At 35.7% G+C, this 26,184-nt stretch overlaps 1 protein-coding gene across 5 annotated transcripts in view; it reads right to left on the bottom strand.

Annotated features, from left to right (window-relative positions):
- The window catches only part of MTMR2 (myotubularin related protein 2), a 106,176-nt gene that overhangs the window by 18,057 nt on the left and 61,935 nt on the right, over positions 1-26,184 (bottom strand). For 4 of the 5 annotated variants that reach the window (XM_058545370.1, XM_058545372.1, XM_058545368.1 and 1 more), the window contains 7 exons: positions 23,127-23,202; positions 18,483-18,577; positions 18,197-18,307; positions 15,993-16,094; positions 14,806-14,889; positions 9,344-9,493; positions 8,383-8,571 (listed from right to left, as the gene is read on the bottom strand). In XM_058545370.1, the coding sequence (XP_058401353.1) occupies positions 8,383-8,571; positions 9,344-9,493; positions 14,806-14,889; positions 15,993-16,094; positions 18,197-18,307; positions 18,483-18,577; positions 23,127-23,202 (807 nt within the window). Of the gene's footprint in view, positions 1-8,382; positions 8,572-9,343; positions 9,494-14,805; positions 14,890-15,992; positions 16,095-18,196; positions 18,308-18,482; positions 18,578-23,126; positions 23,203-25,128; positions 25,296-26,184 lie in introns of those variants that run through there. The other variant, XM_058545371.1, reaches the window with a different exon arrangement.

Raw genomic sequence — 26,184 nt, 5'->3', positions numbered from 1 at the left:
AATGATGAAGACAGGCAAAGAAGAACCAACATAGGAATGACAGGAATCTTGAAGAAAAAGGCCAAAACAATGAAACAGAACAAATACTAAGAACTATGATTAAAGAAAATGTTCACAAAATTTAAAAACAAAATTGGAAATTACAAATCAAAATAGCACACATGCATACCTGAGAATATAGACCCAGAACACACAACACGAAGACATATTCTGACAAAATAACTGGAGGAAAAGAAAAAGAAAATATTTTGCATATCCAAGAGACTGACTTAGGAGGAAAAGCAATTTTGTTTATCATCAGACTTTGAAACTTTATGCCAAAAGAAAATAATTTAAGACACTCGAGAAAATCAAATGTAAGCCAAGGGTTTAATGTCCAGCAAAACTGCCTTTCAAATATAAAGGACATAAGCTGCTATCAGCATGCAAATATTCAGAATGTTATTCCCATGAGCCCTTGCTGAAATATTTACAAGGGAACAACTGCAAAAAAAAAGACTAGAAAGACATCCATATAAGAATTGGATGTAAGCATGAAATTTATAGCTACTTGTAGAAATCAGAGGTAAAAGGGAGAGCGTGTGTACAAAAGGGAGAATATGTAAAGCCTATATGTGCTGACAATGTAAATATAGTAATACAATGTATTTTAAAAATGAGGGAACTGGGGGGCTGGCCCCATGGCATAGTGGTTAAGTTTGGCATGCTCCACTTCAGTGGCCCAGGTTTGCAGGTTCAGATCCCAAGTGCGGACCTACACCACTCATCCGCCATGCTGTGGCGGTAACCCACATACAAAATAGAGGAAGACCAGGGCTGGCCCGGTGGCACAAACAGTTAAGTGCTCACGCTCTGCTGTGGTGGCCCGGGGTTCGCCAGTTCGGATCCCGGGTGCACACCAATGCCCGCTTGGCAAGCCATGCTGTGGCGGCGTCCCATATAAACTGGAGAAAGATGGGCACAGATGTTAGCCCAGGGCCAGTCTTCCTCAGCAAAAAAAAAAAAAAAAGGATTGGCAGATGTTAGCACAGGACTGATCTCCTCACAAAATAGAGGAAGACTGGCACAGATGTTAGTTCAGGGCTAATCTTCCTCAAGCGAAAAAAGAGGAAGATTGGCAACAGATGTTAGCTCAGGTCAAATCTTCCTCAGCCAAAAAAAAAGAGGGAAAATGGGAGAACAAATGCAAAAAAAAAAAAAATCAACTTTTCAGTCACTGTACTGGTGATGATAGTATTGTTATTCTGAGACTGTAGCAGGATAAAGCAAATGAGTAATTACGGAACACACTAATGTTATCAAATCCCCTGTGTCCTTGAGAACCAGGATTCCTGGTGTGGAAGAAAGGAGATACACATGTAATTTAGAAGAAGTTATGTAAAAACTCTTTAGCACTGGATTTAAACTGAAAGCACCAGTATGAACTCATGAGGTATTTTATCGTTAAAAACATATAAATCTAGCTCTATCCACCGAAAAGACCTAAAAACAGGACCAACCCAGTAGCAAATTAAGTTTCTTTAGCACCCAGATTATGGTTTAAAATACCATTTCTTACTAACAGAAAAATCAGAACTTCTTGGAGAAATGGTTATTCCAAGTCTGGGCCAGGAAATGTGCAAGATTTCCTGATGAGTCTGATATATCTTGCCATATCAGATAGCAAAAACTACTATAGTTATTTCAAAAGAACTCAGGAGATAACTTCAAAAGCCTCCCCCTGACCAAGGATGGGAAATTTCAACTTCAAAAAACACTATCAGCAATGGATTAGAAAATAATGAATATGTTTAAATACATGCATTCATAATGATACTCAAAAAAACTAGTCACCTTGATGGGACGACAGGGAGTAAATTCATTATTGGGAAAACTGGTACACAAGGAGAACGAATCAAGCATTTATCCTAGCTTTCTTATATGAACTACACTGCTGGTTAACCAAAATATAGATAAAAGAAAGTATTTCTTTATAGAAAGAGTTCAACTAATAGCTGAAAAAGAAATCATAAAATCAGAATATCACCATTTTGCAACCCCAGTGAATTAATGTATCTCGGCCCTGAGCATCAACAGCTGCTAACATCCCAAAATGGAGAATCAACCACAAATTATGTGCCTCCTGATATATCCCCTGTAGGCTATAGCCTTGCCAAAGGGATTGAACCTGAATCTGAATAAACCTCTGAATTCATGTGACGGAAATTCAGAGGACAGAAGAAAAGTGATCCATACTGTAATGTAACCAGCAAAATCAACTATGGGAAACTCTACAGCTAAAAGAAAAAGAAAAAAAAAGATGGGCAAGGGGAAGACTATAGATTAAGAGAGACTGAAAAGACATATCAAATACAATATTTAAAAAGGCAAGCCTATCCCTGGTGAATTCTACCAAACATTCAAAGAAGACTTAATATCTATCCTTCTCAAACTCTTCCAAAAAATTGAGGAGGGAGGGAAGCTTCCTGACTCATTCTACGAAGCTGACATTACCCTGATACCAAAACCAGACAAGGACAACACAAAAAAAGAAAATTACAGGCCAATATCACTGATGAACATCAATGCAAAAATCCTCAACAAAATACTAGCAAATTGCATACAACAATACGTTAAAAAGACTATACACCATGATGAAGTGGGATTTATTCCAGGTATGCAGGGATGGTTCAACATTCGCAAATCAATCAACGTAATACACCACATTAATAAAATGAAGAATAAAAATCACATGATCATCTCAATAGATGCAGAGAAAGCATCTGACAAGATACAGCATCTATTTATGATAAAAACTCTGAATAAAATGGGGATAGAAGGAAAGTACCTCAACATAATAAAGGCCATATATGAGAAATCCACAGCTAATATCATCCTCAATGGTGAAAAACTGAAAGCTATCCCTCTAAGAACAGGAACCAGACAAGGATGCCCACTGTCACCACTCCTATTTAACATAGTACTGGAAGTCCTAGCCAGAGCAATCAGGCAAGAAAAAGAAATAAAAGGGATTCACAATGGAAAGGAAGAAGTGAAACTGTCACTATTTGCGGATGACATGATTTTATATATAGAAAACCCTAAAGAATCCACCATAAAACTTTTAAAAGTAATAAACAAATACGGTTAAGTTGCAGGATACAAAATCAACATACAAAAATTAGTTGCATTTCTATACACTAACAACGAAGTAGCAGAAAGAGAAATTAAGAATACAATCCCATTTACAATTGCAACAAAAAGAATAAAATACCTAGGAATAAACTTAACCAAAGAGGTCAAAGATCTGTACACCGAAAACTATAAAACAGTGCTGAAAGAAATTAAAGAAGACACAAAGAAATGGAAAGATATTCCGTGCTCTTGGATTGGAAGAATTAACATAGTTAAGATGTCCATACTTCCTAAAGCAATCTATAGGTTCAATGCAATCCCTATCAAAGTTCCAACAACATTTTTCACAGAAATAGAACAAAGAATCCTAAAATTTATACGGAACAACAAAAGACCCCGAATAGCTAAAGGAATCCTGAGAAAAAAGAACAAAGCTGGAGGTATCACACTCCCTGATTTCAAAATATACTACAAAGCTATAGTAACCAAAACAGCATGGTATTGGCACAAAAACAGACACACAGATCAATGGAATAGAATCGAAAGCCCAAATATAAACTCACACATCTATGGACAGCTAATGTTTGACAAAGGAGCCAAGAACACACAATGGAGAAAAGAAAGTCTCTTCAACAAATGGTGTTGGGAAAACTGGATAGCCACACGCAAAAAAATGAAAGTAGACCCTTACCTTATACCATACACAAAAATTAACTCCAAATGGATTAAAGACTTGAATGTAAGACCCGAAACTATGAAACTTCTAGAAGAAAACATAGGCAGAACGCTCTTTGACATCGGTCTTAGCAACATATTTTCAAGCACCATGTCTGACCAGGCAAGACAAACAACAGAAAAAATAAACAAATGGGACTACATCAAACTAAAAAGCTTCTGCACAGCAAAGGAAACCATCAACAAAACGAAAAGACAACCTAACAACTGGGAGAAGATATTTGCAAACCATACATCTGATAAGGGGTTAATCTCCAAAATATATAAAGAACTGATGCATCTCAACAACAAAAAAACTAACAACCCAATTAAAAAATGGGCAAAAGAACTGAACAGACATTTCTCCAAAGAAGATATACAGATGGCCAATAGACACATGAAAAGATGTTCAAAATCATCAACTATCAGGGAAATGCAAATCAAAACTACAATGAGATATCACCTCACGCCCATCAGAATGGCTATAATTAACAAGACAGGAAACAACATGTGTTGGAGAGGATGTGGAGAGAAGGGAACTCTCATACACTGCTGGTGGGAGTGCAAACTGGTGCAGCCACTATGGAAAACAGCATGGAGATTCCTCAAAAAATCAAGGATAGAACTACCATATGATCCAGCTATTCCACTGCTGGGTATTTATCCAAAGAACTTGAAAACACCAATGTGTAAAGATACATGCAGCCCTGTGTTCATTGCAGCGTTATTCACAATAGCCAAGACTTGGAAGCAACCTAAGTGCCCATCAAGGGACGAATGGATAAAGAAGATGTGGTATATATACACAATGGAATACTACTCAGCCATAAGAAACGATGAAATCCAGCCATTTGTGACAACATGGATGGACATTGAGAGTATTATGCAAAGTGAAATAAGTGAGAGGGAGAAGGTCAAATACCGTATGATTTCCTTCATTAAGTAGTAGATAATAACAACAATAAACAAAAACATAGAGACAGAGATTGGATTGGTGGTTACCAGAGGGGAAGGGGGGAGGGAGGAGGGCAAAAGGGATAATTCAGCACGTGTGTGGTGATGGGTTGTAATTAGTATTTGGGTGGTGAACATGATGTAATCTATGCAGAAATAGAAGTACAATGATGTACACCTGAAATTTATACAATGTTATAAACCAATGTTACTGCAATAAACAAAAGATTAAAAAAAAAAAAAGGCAAGCCTAAACTATAGAGCCTAAGGATGTACACTTCAGTAATAGAAGTAAAAAGAAATGCAAGAAGACGATTACTATAAAAGTAAGGATAGTGGATACTTTTAGTGGAGGCAGAAGGTGAATTTGAATGAGGGAAGGGAATCAAACACACAGGGAAGATTTACTGGCTGGAAAAGTTTTAATTCTTGACATGGGTCATGGTTGCAAGAGCGTCTGTCATATTCACATTAAGCTATAAAAAATATTCTTAATTATGCAGGTAAAAATATCTGTTGCAATAAGGATGTATACTTTTGCAAATCAAAAAAGAAGAGTAGGGGGCCGGTCAGGTGACAGAGTGGTTAAGTGTGCGCTCCACTTCGGCGGCCGGGTGTTCGCGTGTTCGGATCCTGGACGTGGACCGATGCACCGCTTGTCAAGCCATGCTATGGCGGCGTCCCATATAAAGTAGAGGAAGATGGACACGGATGTTAGCCCAGGGCCAGTCTTCCTCAGCAAAAAGAGGAGGATTGGTAATGAATGTTAGCTCAGCGCTAACCTTCCTCACCAAAAAAAATGAGGGGGAGGTAGGTGGGGGACTTGGGTGAAGGTGATCAAAAGGTACAGACTTCCAGTGAAAAGATAAATAAGTCATGTGGGTATAACGTACAGCATAATGACTACAGTTAACAATACTGTATTGTATATTTGAAAGTTGCTAAGAGAGTACAACTTAAAAGTTCTTATCATAAGAGAAAAAATTGTAACCATGTGTGGTGATGGATGTTAACTAAACTTGTGGTGATCATTTCACAACGTATACATATAGCAAATCATTACACTGTACACCTTGAATTTATGCAATGTTCTATGTCAATTACATTTCAATAAAACTGGCGGAAAAAACACATAAGGCTGGTAAATTGAATCAACCTTTCTGAAGAATACTGGCAATATGTAACAAAACTTTTTAAAATATGCATATTTTAAATTTTGATATTCTACTTGTATGTCTGGGAAACTATTTTAAGGAAATAAAGATGCCAACAAAAGAGATTTATTTCACCTATATTTAAAATACTAAATAAATACTTAAATGCCCAGTATTAGATGAATAATTAAATGAATAATGATACAGCTATATGATGAGTACTATTAAAGGATTTTTCAAGACTATTTCATAAAAAAATAATTTATAATATAATGTTAAGAGGAAAAACAACAAAACTAAATAACCAATAAATAACTGCATAGAAAAAACAGTTGGGAGGAAAATATATCAAAGTATTAGCGATTATGGGTGATTTTCATTACCTTTCTTTACTTTTTACATGCCTTTCTAGTTTTTAATATTGTCTGTTACATATTTTGTAATCAGAAAAATGTCTCAATAAATAAAATATATCAGAGTCTTCAAAAGAAAAGAGGGGATTTCCATTGTGAAAGATGTGTGGAAATGATTTAAACAAATAGTAAGATGAGGAATATAATATTTTGCCCTATCGTCTTTTCTGCCTTATATTCCTCCCTCCTTCTTCTCTCATCCTAGAAAATATCCTAAGTCTCATTTCTGCTAGTTAATGGTGTAAAGTTTAGGGAGGGGACAAGTAATTACTGGAAAAATATATGCCAGACCCTGAGCCACAGGCTTCACATACACATTATCTCATTTCTCCTTTAAGGAGGAATACTTAACAGTTTAATAAAGAATGCCTGGAACTCACAATGCCCTCAAAACACTAAACAGGATGGAAATAATTAGGTACATGCTCCACAATTTAATTAAAAGGATAATCATACCAGTATTGTTTATAACAGCAAAAAACCCAGAAATATCCAACAACAGTTGGTGTTATTTAGTTATTATACTAAAATAATGTTAGAGGAGTCGGCCAGTGGCACAGCGGTTAAGTGCCCACGCTCCACCGCGGCAGCCTGGGGTTCACCAGTTCTGATCCCAGGTGCGCATCGACACACCTCTTGGCAAGCCATGCTGTGGCAGTATCCCATATAAAGTGGAGGAAGATGGGCATGGATGTTAGCCCAGGGCCAGTCTTCCACAGCAAAAAGAGGAAGATTGGCAGATGTTAGCTCAGGGCCTATCTTCCTCACAAAAAAAAATAAATAAATAATGTTAAAGACGAATGTGTCTTGGCATAGAAAGATCCAGTGTCAATTTAAAAAAAGGGAAGTTACAATTATTCCTTTCTTTTTCAAATACAGATGTGCATGCATATGCACATAGGTCTGGTAGTATAACCACGGTTTAATGATGTTTCTCTTTTGTGGTTAGTGCCTTAAAGTCGATTCAGACTCCTAGCGACCCCGTGTACAGCAGAGCAGAACCATGCCCGGTCTTTCTGCACTAACCTCTCACCATCCAGTGCTGTACAGACAATGCTCCCTGCTATTCATAGGGTCTTCATGGCCAATTTTTTCGGAAGTGGGTGGCCAGGTCCTTCTTCCTAGTCTGTCTGTCTTGGAAGCTCCGCTGAAACCTGTCTGCCACAGGTGACCCTGTCGGTATTTGAAATACCAGTGGCATACCTTTCAGCATCTCTGCAACACACAGCCACCACAGTATGACAACCGACAGACAGGTGATGTGGTTCCCTGACCGGGAAATGCACTCAAGCCACCGGCGAGAGCAGCGAATCTTCACCACTAGACCACCAGGTTTCTCTGTTAGTTACAGGGATGGGGGTGTTTTAAAATATTTTCTTCTTTTTGCTTATCTGCATTAGCTAATTCTTCTCTAATACACAGACATTGCTTACTGAGGGTAAAAAAAAAACGTAACTTTTTAAAGCTAAGTTGTATCTCTTCTCTTTCCTCCTATAATAGATTTTGTCAAATGGACCAGAACTTCTATTTCCATAATGCAAATGTTTATTCTATAGCAGAAATCAGCACTACTGCTCCAGCTAACTGCAAGTCATCAGAAGAGGAGACCACCAGTCACTGAGAACACTGCTTCACAATTCCTACAGCTGTGCTGTGCAGACTTTAGTCAATCATAAGCTCAGGTAGTTGTCAAGTTTGGAGAAAGGAGAAAGAAACTAATAATTGCTGACCACCTATTTATTATGTAAACTAACACAGGGTTCTGCACTATTTTTTATTAGATGATTTTTGCCCCTAAAACAACCCTGTCAGCTATCACTATTCTCATTTTACAAACAAGCAAATTAAATTAAAGTCTAAAAAGATTAAATAACTAACTCAAAGTCACACCATCAAGTAGGAAAGCCAGGATTAGAATCTATATCTTTATCATTGGAAAGCCTGAACTCTTTCTACTACACACTGGCTCCCGCCAAACTCAGCTGATTCATGAAATTGTGATTGTAATCTTAATTACTAAAAGACAATCTCACCTTATTGGCAACAGCATTAACGCTTGGCCGGGCATCGAATATAAAGATTTTATGAGACTGGGCATTGGAGTCCATGATAGACTGAACGTATTTTTCATCTTCTTTGCTTCGCTTTCCACTCACTCCTACCATGGGCTGGCTACATCGAGTGATTGTGGCTTGACTTTCAGGATGAATCCATGATAAAACCTTAATGGGGGAAAAAATGGCAACATGCCCTTTATATACTTCTCTGTTTATAATTCTTCTCAAAAACATTACTCTATAAAACTCTGCCTTCTAAATGGATCCAAATCCTAGCCATGAAAGGATATATAAGGCTGCTATAAAAAACCATCACCTTTCTTTCAAGCCAGCTCTGGCATGTGGAAAACTTGGTCTAATTCTTTAATCAGATATTGATTTATGAAAGTCACTGACTATTGGAAACTGTTGTCTCTAGAAAAAAAATACATTAAAAGAGGGCTACATAAACCCTACTTTTAAAGTTTTATTACTGTATCAGAAAAACTGCCCAACTATAAAGTCTTCAGAATCTACAAAATTTTGTACCTAAAATTATTTGAGCTGATCTTTCTAGAACACAGTAATTTATCATAAATTTGTAAAGTTTTCTTCCTTCTAGGATTTAAAGGAAAAGAACATTTATCACCACCACTAAAGAATGTATAATAAGATAAAGAAATAGTGAATAATATACAGAGCCAACTTTGTTTTCAAATTAAGAATCATGCAATTCTGTGCAATTCTCTAACAGCCACGTCAGACTCTCCAGAAACCTCTTTAATCTACGTGTTCTCTCCAAAAGTTTTAATTTTACTACATAACTCATTCTCTAACATCTCTAAAAGACCTGCTGCTGTAGCTATTTTTATCCTGCATCCACTCTCCCATTCATTAATCTCAGCGTTATGTAGAGTACAAAAGCATTTGCAAAGTCTCATCAAAGCTTCATACTTACTGGGATACGGCCCCTGGATCTGAAGGATGCCACTCTCTTTAATTCTTCATCAGGAATGTTTGCTGGCACAACCAAGAGGGCAGGGTACGTATCACAAAGCTCATATCGCTCATTTATCTTTGTTATTCTCCAGCTCTCATTTGGAATTCCCTACATGTGAAATAAAACATGAGACAAATTACTACCTAACTAACATATTAAAAGACATCATAACAGAAGCTACCATATTTAACCTCTCTTATCTCCAATAAGTTGTTGGAATAGTTGTTGGAACAGTTATTGTCTGCCTGCGGTGACCAGGCTTTTAGGATGAGACATTCTAATATAGGGATCTGTGTTCATTTTGGTACTTGATTTTATGTTAATAGATTAAGTCATAAATATTGATCCAGTGGTCAGTCTATGCTAAGCATTTCCAACAGGAAAGGAAGCAAGGAAACCGTAAGACTGCAAATGTTCCCTATTTTAAAAAAAGAACAGTCTCATTCAGTTTGATTGGATGATTGATTTTGCTGCCAATCATATATACAAAGAAATTTAGAGGGCAGGCACCAAGTGTCCATCAGAATCCTGTATACCTGTTTATCACTTATATACCTACAGTGAATATTTCATGTCTACGTTAGAGTACTAATGGAATCTAATAGGATGATTAGATTCTAATCTAAATCATGTTAGATTTAATCTAATCTAAAACATGTCAGAAAAGCAAGGGAGTAACAGAAGGCAAAGCCAAAAAGACAAGAGGCAAGAGAAATACTTAAAACAACTTTTTAAAAACACATCGATTATTAAGCTCTCATTTGGTCCTTTCATATTTGCTATGTTTATAACTAGTATACTACTTCACATATAGGATTACCTAACAAGACACTTAAATTTTCCATCCCCCACTCTATAGAAAATAAAGCCATTATGTTAAATGGTTGAAACTAAGAAAACATATATTTTTTTAAATTTTATGACCCCTGGCAATTCATATCTAACAGAAAAAGACAGAGTTGAAAGAAACCAAATTAAAGTAAAAAATACATTTACTGAGCACCTACCATGTGCAGGCATTATGCCAGCACCCTCTTTATACACATACACACATACATTATTGTATTCAGGTTTTGTTAACTTCATTTTATAGATGAAGAAATTGTAGCACAGACTGTAACTTGACCAAACAAAGTAGTAAAGAATTCCATGTACATTCCAAATCTATCCTTTGTACATAAAAGTACATTGCTCCTCAAGAAAAATTTACTATCGGGGTTCACAAAATTGTTATAAAAATCTGAAATCAAAGGGCAGAATGTACTCTCCTTTAAACCAGTATTTATCAAGCTGTTTTCAAACACCCAGGAGAATACTAAAATTAAGAAAGAAGAGAAAATTTCCTCCTAGTAATCATGTGGTAGATACTATCAATGGTTTCCATCTATCCCTAGCCACCGTCTGTTTCTTCATTAGTGCTTCACATTCTATGTACCCCATGTAATTAGGCTGATCTCAACTTGCTTCCTATGATCTACATCTCTCCTTCTCTCTTGCTCGCCTCAACTTATTATATATACTAGACAACTGTTCAGGCAAGATCCTTACTTATTTCCAGAAATAAAAGAAAGGTTTAATTAGAGATTTAAAAAGATATATATTTATATGCTATAATAAAAAAAGTACAGTGAATTGGTAAGTTTACACAGGGGGTACTCAAGCAAGAAACTTGGATACTGTCCTGTCCCTTTCCCTTACGCCCTACATCCAATCAATGACTAATTTCTATGATTTTTCTTCCAAAAGTACCAGAAGAATAGTTCGCTCACTTCTCTCAGTCCTCACTGCCACTTCCCTAATTCAGGTCATTATCACTTCTCTCCAGTCCCTCTGCAATCCATTTTCCACCTTGCTTCCACAATAACCTTTTAAGATGCAAAAGTTATCATGTCATTCCTCTGCCTAAAAACTATCAATGGCCACCTATTCCTTTTCACATAAAGTATGAAATCCTTTATGACAGCAAAGCCTTCACACTCCTGCTTTCCCTAAACTACACTCTACTCTAGCCTATACCAAATATTTTCAGCTCCGAGAGGGCTTCATATTCTCTCACTGGAGCACTTGCTCTATCAATCACAGTTTTCATCACTGTATCTCTTAACTATTAGTTTACTTCTTTGAATCCTCCATGAAACATATGCTCTTTGGGAGTCAGGAGTGTCCTTCTGTTTTGTAGATTTAGCCACTAGTATACAGTAGGTGCTACATAAATTTGATGAATGAATGAATATATGAGTGAATAAATCAATGTAACACAAGGAAGCTTCCATACAAAGCAAAATTAGTTTTTGAAGTCTTCTTAGGTATCATGGAGTCAGAGCTAAGAGGGTCAGATCACCTGAAAAGCATACATCTCCTGAGATCCTAATGTACCACCCCCAACCCAGGTACGTACTCCCATCTCTCTCATCCCCTTCCCACAACCTTGAAAAATCAATACCAGGGAGAACCACTATTACCACTGGGATGATGTCACGTTCTTCAGGGAAGTGGCAGATTAGGGGTAGAACCACTGACTTACATTGTCTTAATGGCTATTGTTCTCCTCATTCTTAGATAAAGTGACACACCTAACTCCACTAAAGGAATTGCCTTTCAAGCAGAAAACCGGACTTGGCTAGTCAGTATACACTCTCTCTGTAGACAGTGCTAAAGACATACTAACAATTGTAGACTCTTGGCCTACATTTTTCTACTCTCCCTGCAAATCACTGCCCTTCAGTTAATGTATCCATTTGTCAGAGTCAAGTTACAACCAAACTAACTGGATTATAGCTTTCCTTAGTTACTTACATTCCAGTTCTGAGGATAAATTCTGTTCTCCTTGACTGTACTCGAGTGTTTTCCAAATTTGTTAAGCAATACATCTATCTTAGGATTGAGTACTGATTACTAATCAGTAAAAAGCCTGATGTTTACTGTTTTAGCAAACTTGCTGATTTTTCTTAATCTTATCCACAAATTTCAGGGTCCCCTATATAATCACTACATGTGTCAAGAGTAAATTAAAGAAACACTCTCCTATATAACAAACTTAAATGGTTATTAATAGTTTTGCCCATTTTTAAAAATACATAATCTAATTTCTTTTAGCACTATAACGTGTAGGTCTATAGAATTAATGTGGCTTTCCTTTTGTGTTTTAGTGGCAGCACACAGTAAAGCTAATCAGTCATGATTTCTGTTTTCAGAGCTTTACAATGTAACAAATATAATAATAATCATTTGGATAGATTTCTATAGTTTATAAAGTGCCTTCTTGTATATTTCGAATCCTTCAAACAATCCTTAAAGCCATTCCTATCAACAAGTGAAAAGTAAAGGCCATGTGACATAAATGTCTAATTCAAAGCACACAGCTAAGTGTCAGAGCTCAGTAAGAGCTGGAGCTAGGATTCAAAACTAAGTTTTCTAAATGCTCTGGAATTAGATTGTGGTGACAGCTGTGCAACCTTGTGAATATGTTAAAAACCAGTGGACTGTACACTTTAAAGTGGTAAATTTTATGTTATGTGAATTATATCTCAATTTTAAAGAAAAAATGAGGTTTGTGTGTTCTGAGATGGTATAATCTCTAAAATATATTAAATGAAAAAGAAAGGAACAGAACAGTGAGCAAAGTATGCCACCATCTGCTTAAAAAAAATAAAGAGAGAGTTATTGGGATGGCTAGGGGACAAAGTTGGCCTGAAAAGGAAACCTACCTTTTGTACCTTTTGAATTTTATACAGAGTGCAAGTATTACCACTTTCAATTTTTTTTTTAATTTAAGGAAAAGGTGAAATACTCTGATGCTTTATCTTTAGTGTTAAGGTTTATATTAAGAGATTATCTTCATTTTCTTCCATAATAAACTTAAAAGATACTTAAAAAAAAATCTGAGTCTTTTAACTACAAAAAATACAGTGTCCTCTCCACTAGACTTTAGCTTAGTTGACTCAGAGCAAACTGTCTAACTTTGCAGAAAAAAGCCAATAAATTCATCAATAAGTCAAAGACCAAAGCGTCTATATCACTTAATATAGAGTTCAGTGCTCTATTGTGACAGCCACATTTCCTAGTCTCATAATTCTCTTTCTGTATGGGCAGTTATTTACTCTTTATTTTTTCTTTTTAATAATTATTTCTTTTCTCTGGACACAGTTATCTCATCTTCTTTCCAAAGTTCTATGTTGAATGCTACTAGAACAGACAGTAATTTTTGCCTAGCTTCCCAAAGAATATTCCTCATTTTTACAATTCTAAAGACTTTTGTCAGATTTTCTGGTTGCTTTCTCACGTAATTCTCACATTGGATTTTCAGATTAGCAAAAATATTGCAATGTTACTTGTAGACTCTTGGTTTCCAGAGGATCCATTTATTTTGCATTCTGCTTCATATTTTGCCAACTGAAGGTTTTATAACTGAATGAGGAATTTGAAATTTCACTTGCTACATGTGACTGAGCATCAACAAACTCAGTTTCAAACCATTTGGATAGCATTAGTTCTCTAGTAGTGGTTTTTGACTCTTCCTACCTTTGTGAAACAAACCTAAGTAAATTAGAAGCTTTATAACTAAAATTCAATGTATGAAATCTAAATACAAAAATCATAGCTTAATGATTTTCATATTTGAATTCTAGAAGAATTTGGATATCAAATCCAATGATTACAAAGAAAGAAACAATGTGTCTGAACTTTAATTTTCAAGAAAGCATGGTGAACCAATGTGGAAAGTTAAAAATAAAGACAATTTTAGGTAGAGTTTAAGTATTGCAGTATAAGGACTCTTTGGGAGTGGTGTATTGAGGAAGAATAGGGAGAATCATTCATTATAACACAGATTTCAAGACTGAATTCTGCTTTAATCTTTTATTGTGGTGAATCACATTAATAGGTTTTCTAATATTAAACCAATCAACCTTAGTCATGATTTATTATCTCTTTTGTATACTATCAGATTTGATTTGTTAACATTTTATGTAGAAGTGTGTCATCTATGAAGAAGTAAAACTTTCAAAATTTTATGTGGAGCTAAGTTATAAGCAGTAGAACTATTAGGAAATTTTTCCAGAATTAAAATATAGGATACCCAAAAGAGAAAAATCTGAGTGAATAATGTTGAATGGCATACAAGAGCATTAAAATGTAAATATACATACCATTTTATTTTTATTTTAAAAATTATTAAACATCTTAAAAATAAACTGATTTATTTGTAAACTCTTAAAGATTCATGAAAGATCACTGGCACAGTCTGAAAAGCAGTTTAAAGAAACTGAAAGGCAGCCAAAAAATCAGGAATAGCCTTCATTAAAAAAAAACAACAACATAAACCACACGACTGTATAAAGCTGTTTACTTCTACCCATGAAGTTTTCGTTGTAATGAAAAGAATACAGAACATTAAAATTGAAAGAAAAAAAAGTACATACCTGCCTTCTATACTCTAAAAGAGAATCATATAGCTTCCACCCATTTTCAGGGAATACTTCTTTGTATTCAAAAGCAAAAAGAGGCTACAAAAAAGTAAACAGAATTAATAGCTAAAAAAAGACATCTAAAGAGGTAATGAATCAGAAATGTATCCTTATCATACACAAAGTTTTTACTTACTTATCTGCAAGGATATTTTGTATTGGTGTCTTTTTTTTATATTGTTGTTCTAGCATTTGTTTTATAATTTTGAAAACTTATTTTTTTTTCCTATTTTTCAAACATATAGAAAAGCACAGAGGCCCACCACCAAGATTTATCAAATGCTAACATATTTACTATATTTCCTTCAGATATCTTTCGTAGCTGTTTTAGGTTTACTTCTAAATAATGAAAGGCATTACATAACAAAAACACATCTGGTATAATCAATTAGTTTGACATCACAGAGATCAGCAATTAAGCAGCTTTGAAGTGTATGCTACATTTTCTAAAACATACTGAATAAAATTTTTATTTTTTGCCAAGCAATCTTGCATACCAAAAAAGAAAATTTAATTTATCATTTATGTAGACAGAATGGCAGGATCAACTATGATGAAAAACACTCAAACTAGAGTCAGAAGACCAGTATTGATTCCAAATTTTACTCCCTAATAGCTATGCCCTTAATTTAACTGCTTACCTGCTCCTGGTTTCAACTCTAAAATAGGGATAAATATTTACTATCATAGGGGTACTGTAGAACTTAGATTATATAATATAAATGAGGGAGCCTGACACTGTTAATAGTACACAGTAGGAACTCAGTCAAGTATCTGCCCAATTCCCAACCTTCCCTCCTAAAATTGCAAGACTTAACTCTCAGCTCCCAATTAAAAAGAAGATTTCAAATCCTAATGAAGACCACATACAGCTTTTTATCATGAAAACATCCTGGATAGAAAGATCATATAATTATAGAATGTCAGCATGCAGGAATAAACCTCGGAAATCAGCTAGTCCAGCTTCCTCATTTTATATCTAAAAAAACTGGTCCAAAAAATTAGATTAAACCTAAATTATACATCTGGTTAAATGGCTAAGCAGGATCATAAACGTAGAGATTCTAGATAGCCTAGACAAGTTTCTTTACGCTACACCAATAATTATAACACATAGTTTTCAAAGAAAAGAAACATCTTACCAGGTTATTAGAAACAGGAAACGCATATTTCATTAGATTTTCAAATATGGATCTTCTTGTTCGCCCCTCAGGTTTATGAGCAAACCGTAAATTCCGAATATCCTAGAAAAGATTTAGGATCCAAGTCATCTATCATGGTTTGTTCACTTTTTATTTAATGAACAAATAAGGTAACTTGGAACTAACTTGTAAAATATTAAAATCTGTGAATGTGGGATACAAAAATAAATCAGATGACAGCTCCTGGAGGCAGGGAAATTACAACACCTTATTGAGAGAAATAAAAAGAAACACAAGGTTCTCTAATACAAGGCAGAATTCAGAGGACAGGAAATTTACCCCTGCTTATGGACTCAAAGACAGGCCAGTGAAGGAGGTAGCATCTGACGTAGGGACTGGAGATTAGAGAGACTATATCTGCAGCTTAATGTCATGACTGATACACACTATCAACATATGTCCTTTCCCTGTGAAAGCCCATTTTCTGTCATGAATTTCCCTATTAAACACCTGATTACCTCTTGTGATATTTCTTAAGTGTCTTTTATTTCCATTATCCCTGGTGATTATTCTACTTATGATCCCTTCCCAGGACTCATCTCCACTGGATCTTCTCTTTCTAAGTCTCCTGCTACTAGACTGATAGAACCAAACTCTGCCTATGGGCTTCCTCCATTCCATGTCCAAGTTCTTCAACCACCTACTGGCAGATAAACTCTCAATAGTTTGGTTTCAAACAATTCATCCAGGCTCTAAAGTCAGATCTAAAGACCAAGCCCCTTTCCATTATCTGTCCTCAAACGATTTTCTATGCTCAGGCTGAACGTAGATATTCATGTTCTGGTATATTGACATCATAACAGCACTAAGAAAAAATTGAGGATTAAGAATAATTTTAAGACTACCCATTTTACTTAAGTGTTTCCACCTAGGCAGAATTCAAAATAGCTTTATTATACCCCATTCTGTAAAACTGAACACAGTGACCCCCCCCCACTACAATGCACCTGCAGTACACGAACAAGTAGAACATTTTATTACAAATCTGATCCAAAACTAGAATGCTAGCTCTACCGTATTCTAAAACAAACATGTGCAAGAACCTAAGCTGATACCTTGTTTTCCCTCAGTAAATACCTTTACAATTAGTAGAAATATTCATAATCACTCTGTTAGCCACACAGCTCTCTTCAAGTACCACACCAGGGGCCTATGGTTTGTTTGCAGGGGCCTAAATGTTTGGGTTTGTTGATAATGGTCTTGTTCCATGGAAAAAATTATATTTAAAATGATCAAGATTTTAAAGTTACCCTCTTTCATGTCCTCTTATATTCTCTGCTCTATTTACTATTAGACCACAGAAGAGTGATCAGGAGACAATGTGCTTGACACACGGTTGACAGCTATTACACTCTTAGACCCCTTCCAACTATAATGGAAAAGCATAAAAATAATTACTAAGTCATTAGCTTTAATACTAGATTCATAAAACTTCTAAGATTAGCATAAGAAAGTACCCTCAAAGTTATGCATTTGCCGTTGCTTTTACTTTTGGCACTGGCAGAATAGCAAAAGAAAGGGAAAAGGTGACCTAGAATTGAGACGTGCATGGGTGTTAATACGCCATAATAAGGAGAAGAGCGACCTGTAGAAGTGGCACCTGTATTAAATACATATGACTGAATGTTAAAATTGTAACAATCTAAGTTTCATTCAAGTATCAATGCATTTAAAGAATGCGATTAGGTAAGAAAATAGGGAAGGTCTATAATACCAAGTTTTCCCTGCATTGTTTCAGAAGCAAAAAAAATTATGAAAACTAGAAACAGCAAAGATAGGGGACGATGAATATATCATAACCAATTCTCCTACTACAAAGTACTATGCCTTAATTGCTTAGAGCCTTATGATTCTAATTTGTAAACTAAAGGTAATAATGTCTATTATGCCTACTTCAGGATTTTTATGAGGCTCAGTGTGAAATAACGAATGTGAAAGTACTTTGTATTGGGTCCAAAAGAATTCAAGTCTAATTCATGATAGAACACCTTTTTATTACTCCTGAATGTTGTTTTCTTCCACTAGAATGACATTTCTAGTATGAAATCCACTTGATATTTTGGAAATCAGTCTCTAAACACAGGCTCTATTTAATACAAAGCTTTTCAAACCAAATAAAATTCCACACATATTATAACAATTACCTTACACACAGTTTCTAGTCCATAAGAATTTTCCCCTCGACTAGAAGCACCACCAATTTTTTCTACTCTACTTATCACACCAAGAGAAGCATCTAAAACAAATGGGGGATCCTAAAGGAAGAAAAGAAAAAAACAATAAAAATTGAGCAATTGACACTGTATAATCATACATGAGAAAAACCTCAGTTAGAAATGCTTGAACTAAAAGTGATTAAAAATGAACAAAACTGTCTGCAAACAACACACAGATGTACATATAAAAATCTAACCCAACAACAAGTCTTACCCGTTCCATGCTTTTGAAATATAACCTGTAATTCGTGACAGTCAGAGTTCCTCGTACAGCACCAGTGAATGGACATATATAAGTTACATCTTTGGCTGAAAAGACAAAGAGTCCACAATTTACAATATATTGTGCACTATTAAAAACTGCGCTCTCATCTTTTCACAAAATTTAATAGAATTCTGACTGCTAATCTAACTTATGCTCAAAAATCACAGAATCAGTGATTCAAAGAGAACTCAGAAGCCAAATCCAAGCTTCCAGCCATGCAGCGATCTGGGGAAGGAATGTAGAATAAATGGGAAGGACTAGAGAGGCAGAATATCATCCCTTATCCTGAGACAGAACAGAAGGAGACAAAGATGGCCACTTTCCCTGTAGGATAAAATAGGTGTGGTAGTTGGAATGGTGGGTGGAGGGATGGTGGTAACAAAAGTAAATGCCTCAAGTCACAGTCACCAATAATCTTATCATACTTTCTAGATCACCTCACCAATCTGCTGGTCGTCTTCTGGTCACAGTCTAGTTTGTCAATATTCCTCTAAAATAGAATACCTGAAACTCCTGTATTGTATAATACCAGAAACTCCTGACCTGATTATATTTATGGGGAAAATACTGCAAGGGAAATGAAATGTATATGAAATATAATTTCTTAGTAAAATAAGAGGATATTATATTCCTGACCAAGCACTGACGTCAAACTTTGTAGAGAAATAATCGTAAGTACTGTTTTATTAAATGACAAATGATGAATCTATACAATATCATGCTTTTTAGAACATGAATTAATTAAGCAGAATAACTCAGCTACCACTAGCTCCAAATAATATTTAATATGGTAGAGTTCGTTATGCCCAATATAAAGATTTTTTATATCTTAAAATATTCATAAATCCCTGCTATGTCATTATTGCAGCAAATCAGCAGATCTTCATCATTCCAAGGAAGTAAGGCACAATAAGGAGCAACAAATTTCTAAGAACCTTTCAAAGGGCTTCTGGGAAAACTTAGGGACATGAAATATGTTTAATAAGGTATTGCAACTTCCTGACTTGGCTTTTTATACATCACTTTGAAGCACTGACTGCTTTATATGGAATTTGAAATGAGACTGATCTTCTAACAAACATTTCTAACCTTCAAAATGGTTCCCTTGGGAATGTTCAAGATCGAGCTACATTTTTTTTATCAGGGTTTCCAATGCATTTCCAATGTTTCATTTAGAGGGAAGCTTTTAAAATTAAATAAACTCATCATTATAGAAAGATACACAAACTTGCCTTGCATACATTTTCTTGACCTTATATTTTTACCTCAACTAGGAAAGCTTTATTCAATGTTACTAAAAACATTTCTGGACTCCTTCCAGAGCCAGTTTTCTTACTCACGCAAGAAAATCAATCTTATTATTCTATATTTTACTACAGGATATGTCCTTCCTAGTCAAATGTTTTTGATACACCTCCCTCTTTATTCTAAAATCAAGAGATAATATACATGATACTGCTTGATTGAAATTGAAAGTACAAATATAAGGGGTGTATACCTATGTTTCTATTATCATCATTAGGCTCTGCTTTGTTCTGCCCCCTTTACCCTTCCTCCTTAGGCTGGTGTGCCAGGCTACAACACTCTGAGACCGCTTCTTCCCTAAAGCATTCTGTTGATGTTCCTAACACTAGTAACTTTTAAAAAACATCTAAACTGCAGATTTACATTAGACCAACTAAAAATCAAACATCTTTTCTCCATGAATTAATATTTTCAATATTAATTTCAATATTTTCAAATTTTTTCAAATTAATTTCAAAATTTCAATATTTTCTAGCCTTATACTTCACACTAAATTTAATTTTTGGCACAATAATCAAGTCTACATAGATGATTTTGAATCAGAATATTTTATTTAATATATTAGGTATTCCTCCAAATCTTGCAATACTAATAATGCCTAGTGGTACCAAAGGAGCTTAGATTTACTAATCCTCTCAAATTTTCACTGAGGAAGAATCCATGATAGTTTCTGTGAGGTAGACCAAAATGACCTTGAGAACACATATCTGTAAGATATAAAATATATACAAATAAATGTAATATACAAGAGCTGCCATCTGTGCAGAAAAAAAGGCACAAAGACGTACTCTAGGTAATACAGAGAAGGGGAAATCCTTTCAGCTATGGGATCAGAGAACATAGGCATGTGAGCTGTGCCCCAATGGCAGGTACCCTTTAGATGCACAGAGATGGTGAGACAGCACTCAGTGCAGAGGAAGAGCCTAATCCAAGATACAGAAGTGGGAAAGTAAAGTACCTACGTGGACAAAGGTAAGTATAGAGTCTGGCTCTCTCTAATTTATATTGTATCACACTCTCTTCACTCCTCAATTCCCCTCCCTGGTTTCTCTTCTACCATATAATTGTAAAATGTCTACCAACGCTATGTTTCTGTTCTTGGCCCTCTTCTCACTGCATTTGCTCTCTGGGTTATTTTCCTCCTCTCATTTTCAACTAATATCTATGATCTGAAGATTCCAAAATATGGACTTCTGGCCCTGATCTCTCTCCTAAGCTCCTAAGATAGCTCTCCTAGATATCTCCACTTGAAGTTTCTCATAGGTACCTAAAATTCAGTACCCATAAATATTATACCAAGGGCTCATGAAAATTGAGAGGAAAAGATAAATTCTGAGAGACTGACTCCTCTGGATCTGGTAAGTGACTGGATGTCAGAGTTCAGAGGAATGGAGCAGTCTAAGATGACTCCCAGATTTCTGCCTTGAATGAATGGACAACTGGAGTTAATACTAACTGAGGGAGAGAATAAAAGGAAAGAAGTAAATTTAGGGATAAAGGTGATGACTTTGGAGTTTTGGAGATGTTGGGTATAAGGGATATCAATAGGATATCCAAGGTCATATGTCTAAGATGCAGGCACTTGTTTATATGCATTAGGACAGAGGTTCACACTAGAAATAACAAAGTTTGGAGTCATCAGAAAATATATAGAACATAAAGCTACTAATTTAGATATGATCAACCAAAAAGAGCATAGAAGAGAGAAAAGGGAAATGGGTCAAGGGTGCAGTCCCAAAGGGAGTGCTGCTATTTAAAGGAGGAGGAGCCAACAAAAAAGACCGAGTGATAACTTGCAAGTCTTTCATAAGGTCATTTATCATAGTGGAAAATGCATGTGCTTTAGGTTCAGAAGAGGAAAAAAAATTGTCACAGTGCCAGCTATAACTTTACTAGCTAGGTAATCACCCTACGCCTTAGTTTCCTCATCTACAAAATGGGATTAATATCTTTCTCAGAAGATGAGAATGATTAAATGAGACCGTAAGCACTCAATAATGATTACTGTTCTTATTACATAACATCCAGTGCTGATAATAGATAATACCTGACTCAGTAAGTAGTTCAGCAGAATAAGAGTTTAGGGCATACATGAGGCTGAGTAGGGGGGAAAAAAAAGAGACTGGGGAGGTATTTAACCAAGAGTCAAGAGCAAGAAGAGACAAATACCATGCTAAGTGTGAAGGATCTAAATGTACTGTAAGCAAGAACAACCCATTTTGGGGTAGTTCCTCCTTTGGCTTGCTTATTTTTACACAAGGAAATGACACCTGGCCAGGGAATATTAAGAATTTATCAAGTCTTGGGCCGGCCCCGTGGCTTAGCGGTTAAGTGCGTGCGCTCCGCTGCTGGCAGCCCGGGTTTGGATCCCGGGCGCGCACCAACGCACCGCTTCTCCGGCCATGCTGAGGCCGCGTCCCACATACAGCAACTAGAAGAATGTGCAGCTATGACATACAACTATCTACTGGGGCTTTGGGGGGAAAATAAATAAATAAATCTTTAAAAAAAAAAAAAAAAGAATTTATCAAGTCTTTTTTAAAATTATGATTGATAACAATATGAAAAGTGTTTACTTTGGCTAAGAAACCATTTACTTTATTCCCCTAATATATTATTTTATCTCTCAAAAGCTATTGGTATTTTATAGATTACCACGCAGATGAAACAAAATAAAAGCACGAGGACAAAAAAAAATAGCTTAAATGCTTGTTTCCAGTTTCCAGTCTATACAATAAGTTATTGCTTAGTTCTTTAGGCTGGACAAAGAAAGGCACCTACATGCAAATGGATTGCTTTGCCTGGAGATGAAATATTTTCACCCAAAAATTCACCTGAGTTTATTCAGAGTGGGAAAAAATAAAGGAAGCAAAAAGAAAGAATGTGTTTTAAGAAAAATTACTTGTACAAAGTGACAATTCAATGTTTCTTATCTAGGTAACTCAATTATCTTGCTGCAATAATTCAAAATAATGAAATTTTCTTTCACAGAATTCAGCAATAGTTTAAAAAGAAAAAAAAAGCCACCTACTGTCAATGAAAGTAAAGCAAACCAGAAAAGAAACAAAATATAACTCAATTTGCATGTTTCCCAGTAGTCCAAATACAAACACGACCAACAGGACTTGACACATGACACACTAACTGTTGGGAAGGCTGGCAGTCATGAGTGCTACCAGACAAGAGGCGTCTCAGACGGAGAGCCTGTTCTCTGTACACTGAGAGTACTGAATAGTCGGTATAGTCAGAAAGGAGAAGGAAATTCAACAAAAAAATACCATTACAGACCCATGTCTTTAATATTTTCTCCTGGAAGCAAGGGTGGTTCTTCCATTTCTGCTAATTTGTTAGATTCCCTCAGGACCTGGATTGGAAAGGGGAAGAGGGGGCAAGAAAAGAAACATTTTTTATTCAAAGGCTAATTTTTCACTCAAATTTCAACGGAGAATGCTTGTTCTTATTTAAAGTTATAACATTATATCACACATACTACTTTAAATCAAATTATAAAAACTATAGTGTTGGCACATACAACACGTGAAGCTGCTGTTTTTCTACAAAGCATTCACTGAGTGCCTACTTCATATAAGGCACCATACAAAACACTTTACATGTCTTCTCATTAAACCCTACAACAGCCCTATAAACAGCCCTATAAAGGTAGGTGTTATTATCCTCATTTCCCTGATGAGGAAGAAGAGGCCAAAAGTGACAGTTTACTAGTTCAAGATCACATAGCTAAAAAGTGTCATAGTCTAGATTCGAACTAGTTTTAGTGGACCACAAAGCCTATTTTCTTTCCATTAAGCCATGCCCAGAGGCCTTAGTGCACTTAAACTTCAATAAAATCAAGTTCTTAACGTAGATTTAATGTTTCCAGAATTTGGAAATGATGTTGATAAAGAATCTTGTTGAAAAAGACATATTAAATAAATTAAAATCATCGTCAACAACTGATATTGAGCAGTTACCTTATGAAGGATGCTACACTGGATTCCAAGAACGTAAAGATATAGAAACATGGTTTTCCAATGGATTTACAACTCCAGAAAAGACACACACGCACACACACATACAAGTTGACATACGCTAAACACACCCCGCTAGCTAGCAAAAGCCTCTCCCCCCGCCTCTTTCACTGCCAAACAATAAAATTCACTGTCTACAATTCTTTACCTCCTATTAATTCCTTAACCTTCTGCAATCTGGCTTCGCCACCTAACCCAATTCCTTCCAGGGAACCCACTTTCTCTCCAATAACCTCCTCATTATTAAATACAATGGACATTTCTCAGTCTTTATCTTTTAGCTATAACAGACACTATCTGCACTTGCCTGCTTCTTGAAAGCACCCTATCCTGGCTAAACTCTTCCTTCTCTGGCCATTCTTTTCAACGACCTTTACATTCCCTTTCCTCAACCTTCTCTTTTCCTCAGAGGTTTGTCCATTTCTCACTTTACTCACTGCCTGATGATGATCTCATACCTTATCTGTGACTTCACCTAAATTCAATCTACATTGCCAGCTGAGATTTTTCTTGGACCCTAGTTCCACACATCAACTGCCCAATGTTCCTTCCCATCTAGATGTCCTACAGACACCTTGAACACAACAGATCTCAAACTGACCTGTGTTCCATACTTAGCAAGTGGCACTACCATCCATTTGGTTGTCTCAGGCAGTTTTGGGAGAGGGCCGAGTAGTGGTCTCTGTGAGCAGACTCAGGCCTTCTACTTCAACTGTGATTTCTTTCAATAGATTGAGAACCAATACCACTAAAAAGATTCTCAAATATTTTTTTAAATAGCTTTTGACTTTCATTTCCTTCCATCTAACACGTAGACTTAGAATCCTCAGAAGAAGGCAAAGGAAGAAAAAACAAGGTACTATCACTGCCCTAAACGTCACCTTCCGCAGGCCCTCAAAACTGGGTTAGATGTCTCCTATGCATGAGCTCCCATCTGGCACTTACCATACCACTCTAACTGCCTGTCTGTCCTCTTCCCTAACAGGCTCCTAGAGGAGAGGTATCATATCTTATGCACATTTGAATACCCAACAGAAATATAACATGAACCACATATGTAATTTTTAGTTGTCTAGTAGTCACATTAAAAAAGTGAAAAGAAACAGTCAAAATTCATTTTAATAATATATTTTACTTAATCCAATAAATCAAAAATATTGTCATTTCAACATGTAATAAATATTTTAAAAGTATTAATGAGACATTTTATATTCTTTTATTCATCCTAAACCGTCAAAGACCGGAGTGTATTTTATACTTACAGCACATCTCAATCCAGACCAGCCACATTTCAAGTGCTCAACAGCCATATCTCTAGTGGTGCCAGTACTGGGGAGCACTAATCTAATGAATCTAATTTTTCCTGATAATCAAGTCATTCCCTAGTTTCAGTCAGGTGCTTAGGGAGGATCAGACAAAGGATTCAACATTATTGCCACAGCCAATGCTCACCTAAGGCCAATAAACTAAGAACTACAGAGAAAACTTAATTCTGTTCAATAAATTTGTACTCTAAATATATTCATACTTTTGAAGGTTTAATAATTTGTTTCATAAAGTAACCATAATGCAATACCTAAAGAACTAAAATATATATACACACACATATATATTTTTATATTCCATTCTAAAACTCAAAAAAGGGGATATTTTTGAATGGCATCTGGTTGCCGGTTCCTGATACAGTCTTTTATGTAGTCATAGAAGAAAGGAAGAGAGAGAAAGTAGGAGAAAAAAATGAAGGGAGGGAGAAAAACAGGCCTATGAAGATACAGAAAAACAGGATAAAAACTTACAGAATGTAAACAGATAAACTTCCTGGGTTCAAATCTTGACTGTGCCACATGCACAGTGGTACTCTCAGATAAAGTGTTCAACCTCTTTCTGCCTCATTTTCCCCATCTATAAGATGGTAATAACTATAAATGTACCGCACAAAAGGGTTGTTATAAAATTTAAATGAGTTAATACATCTAAAGCATTTACATCACTGTTGGCACATAATATATACTTAGTAAGTGTTTTCTATTAATAACAAAAATAAAAATTCAGACTAACAACTGATTGCCAGAATCCAGTAAGAATTTCTACTAGTTATGAAAACAACAGAATTAGATCAAAAGATACTAATAATAACTAATACACAGTATACTGAAAAAAATCAAACAATGCTATACATGTGAAAGATCGTAAAAAGGAAGATGCTTTATCCGGTGCCCATCATCTACCACCTAATTTGGAAACACAAAGATTACGTGACTTACAAAGCTGGTCAGTAGTTGCTACACTACACAGGTATATCTTCTTGTGGCTGCTAC

This window comes from Diceros bicornis, chromosome 7 (assembly GCF_020826845.1).
Source record: "Diceros bicornis minor isolate mBicDic1 chromosome 7, mDicBic1.mat.cur, whole genome shotgun sequence".
Taxonomy (NCBI): Eukaryota; Metazoa; Chordata; class Mammalia; order Perissodactyla; family Rhinocerotidae; genus Diceros; species Diceros bicornis.
The sequence above is the reverse complement of the archived record's forward strand: the minus strand, read 5'-3'. Positions and strand labels throughout refer to the sequence as shown.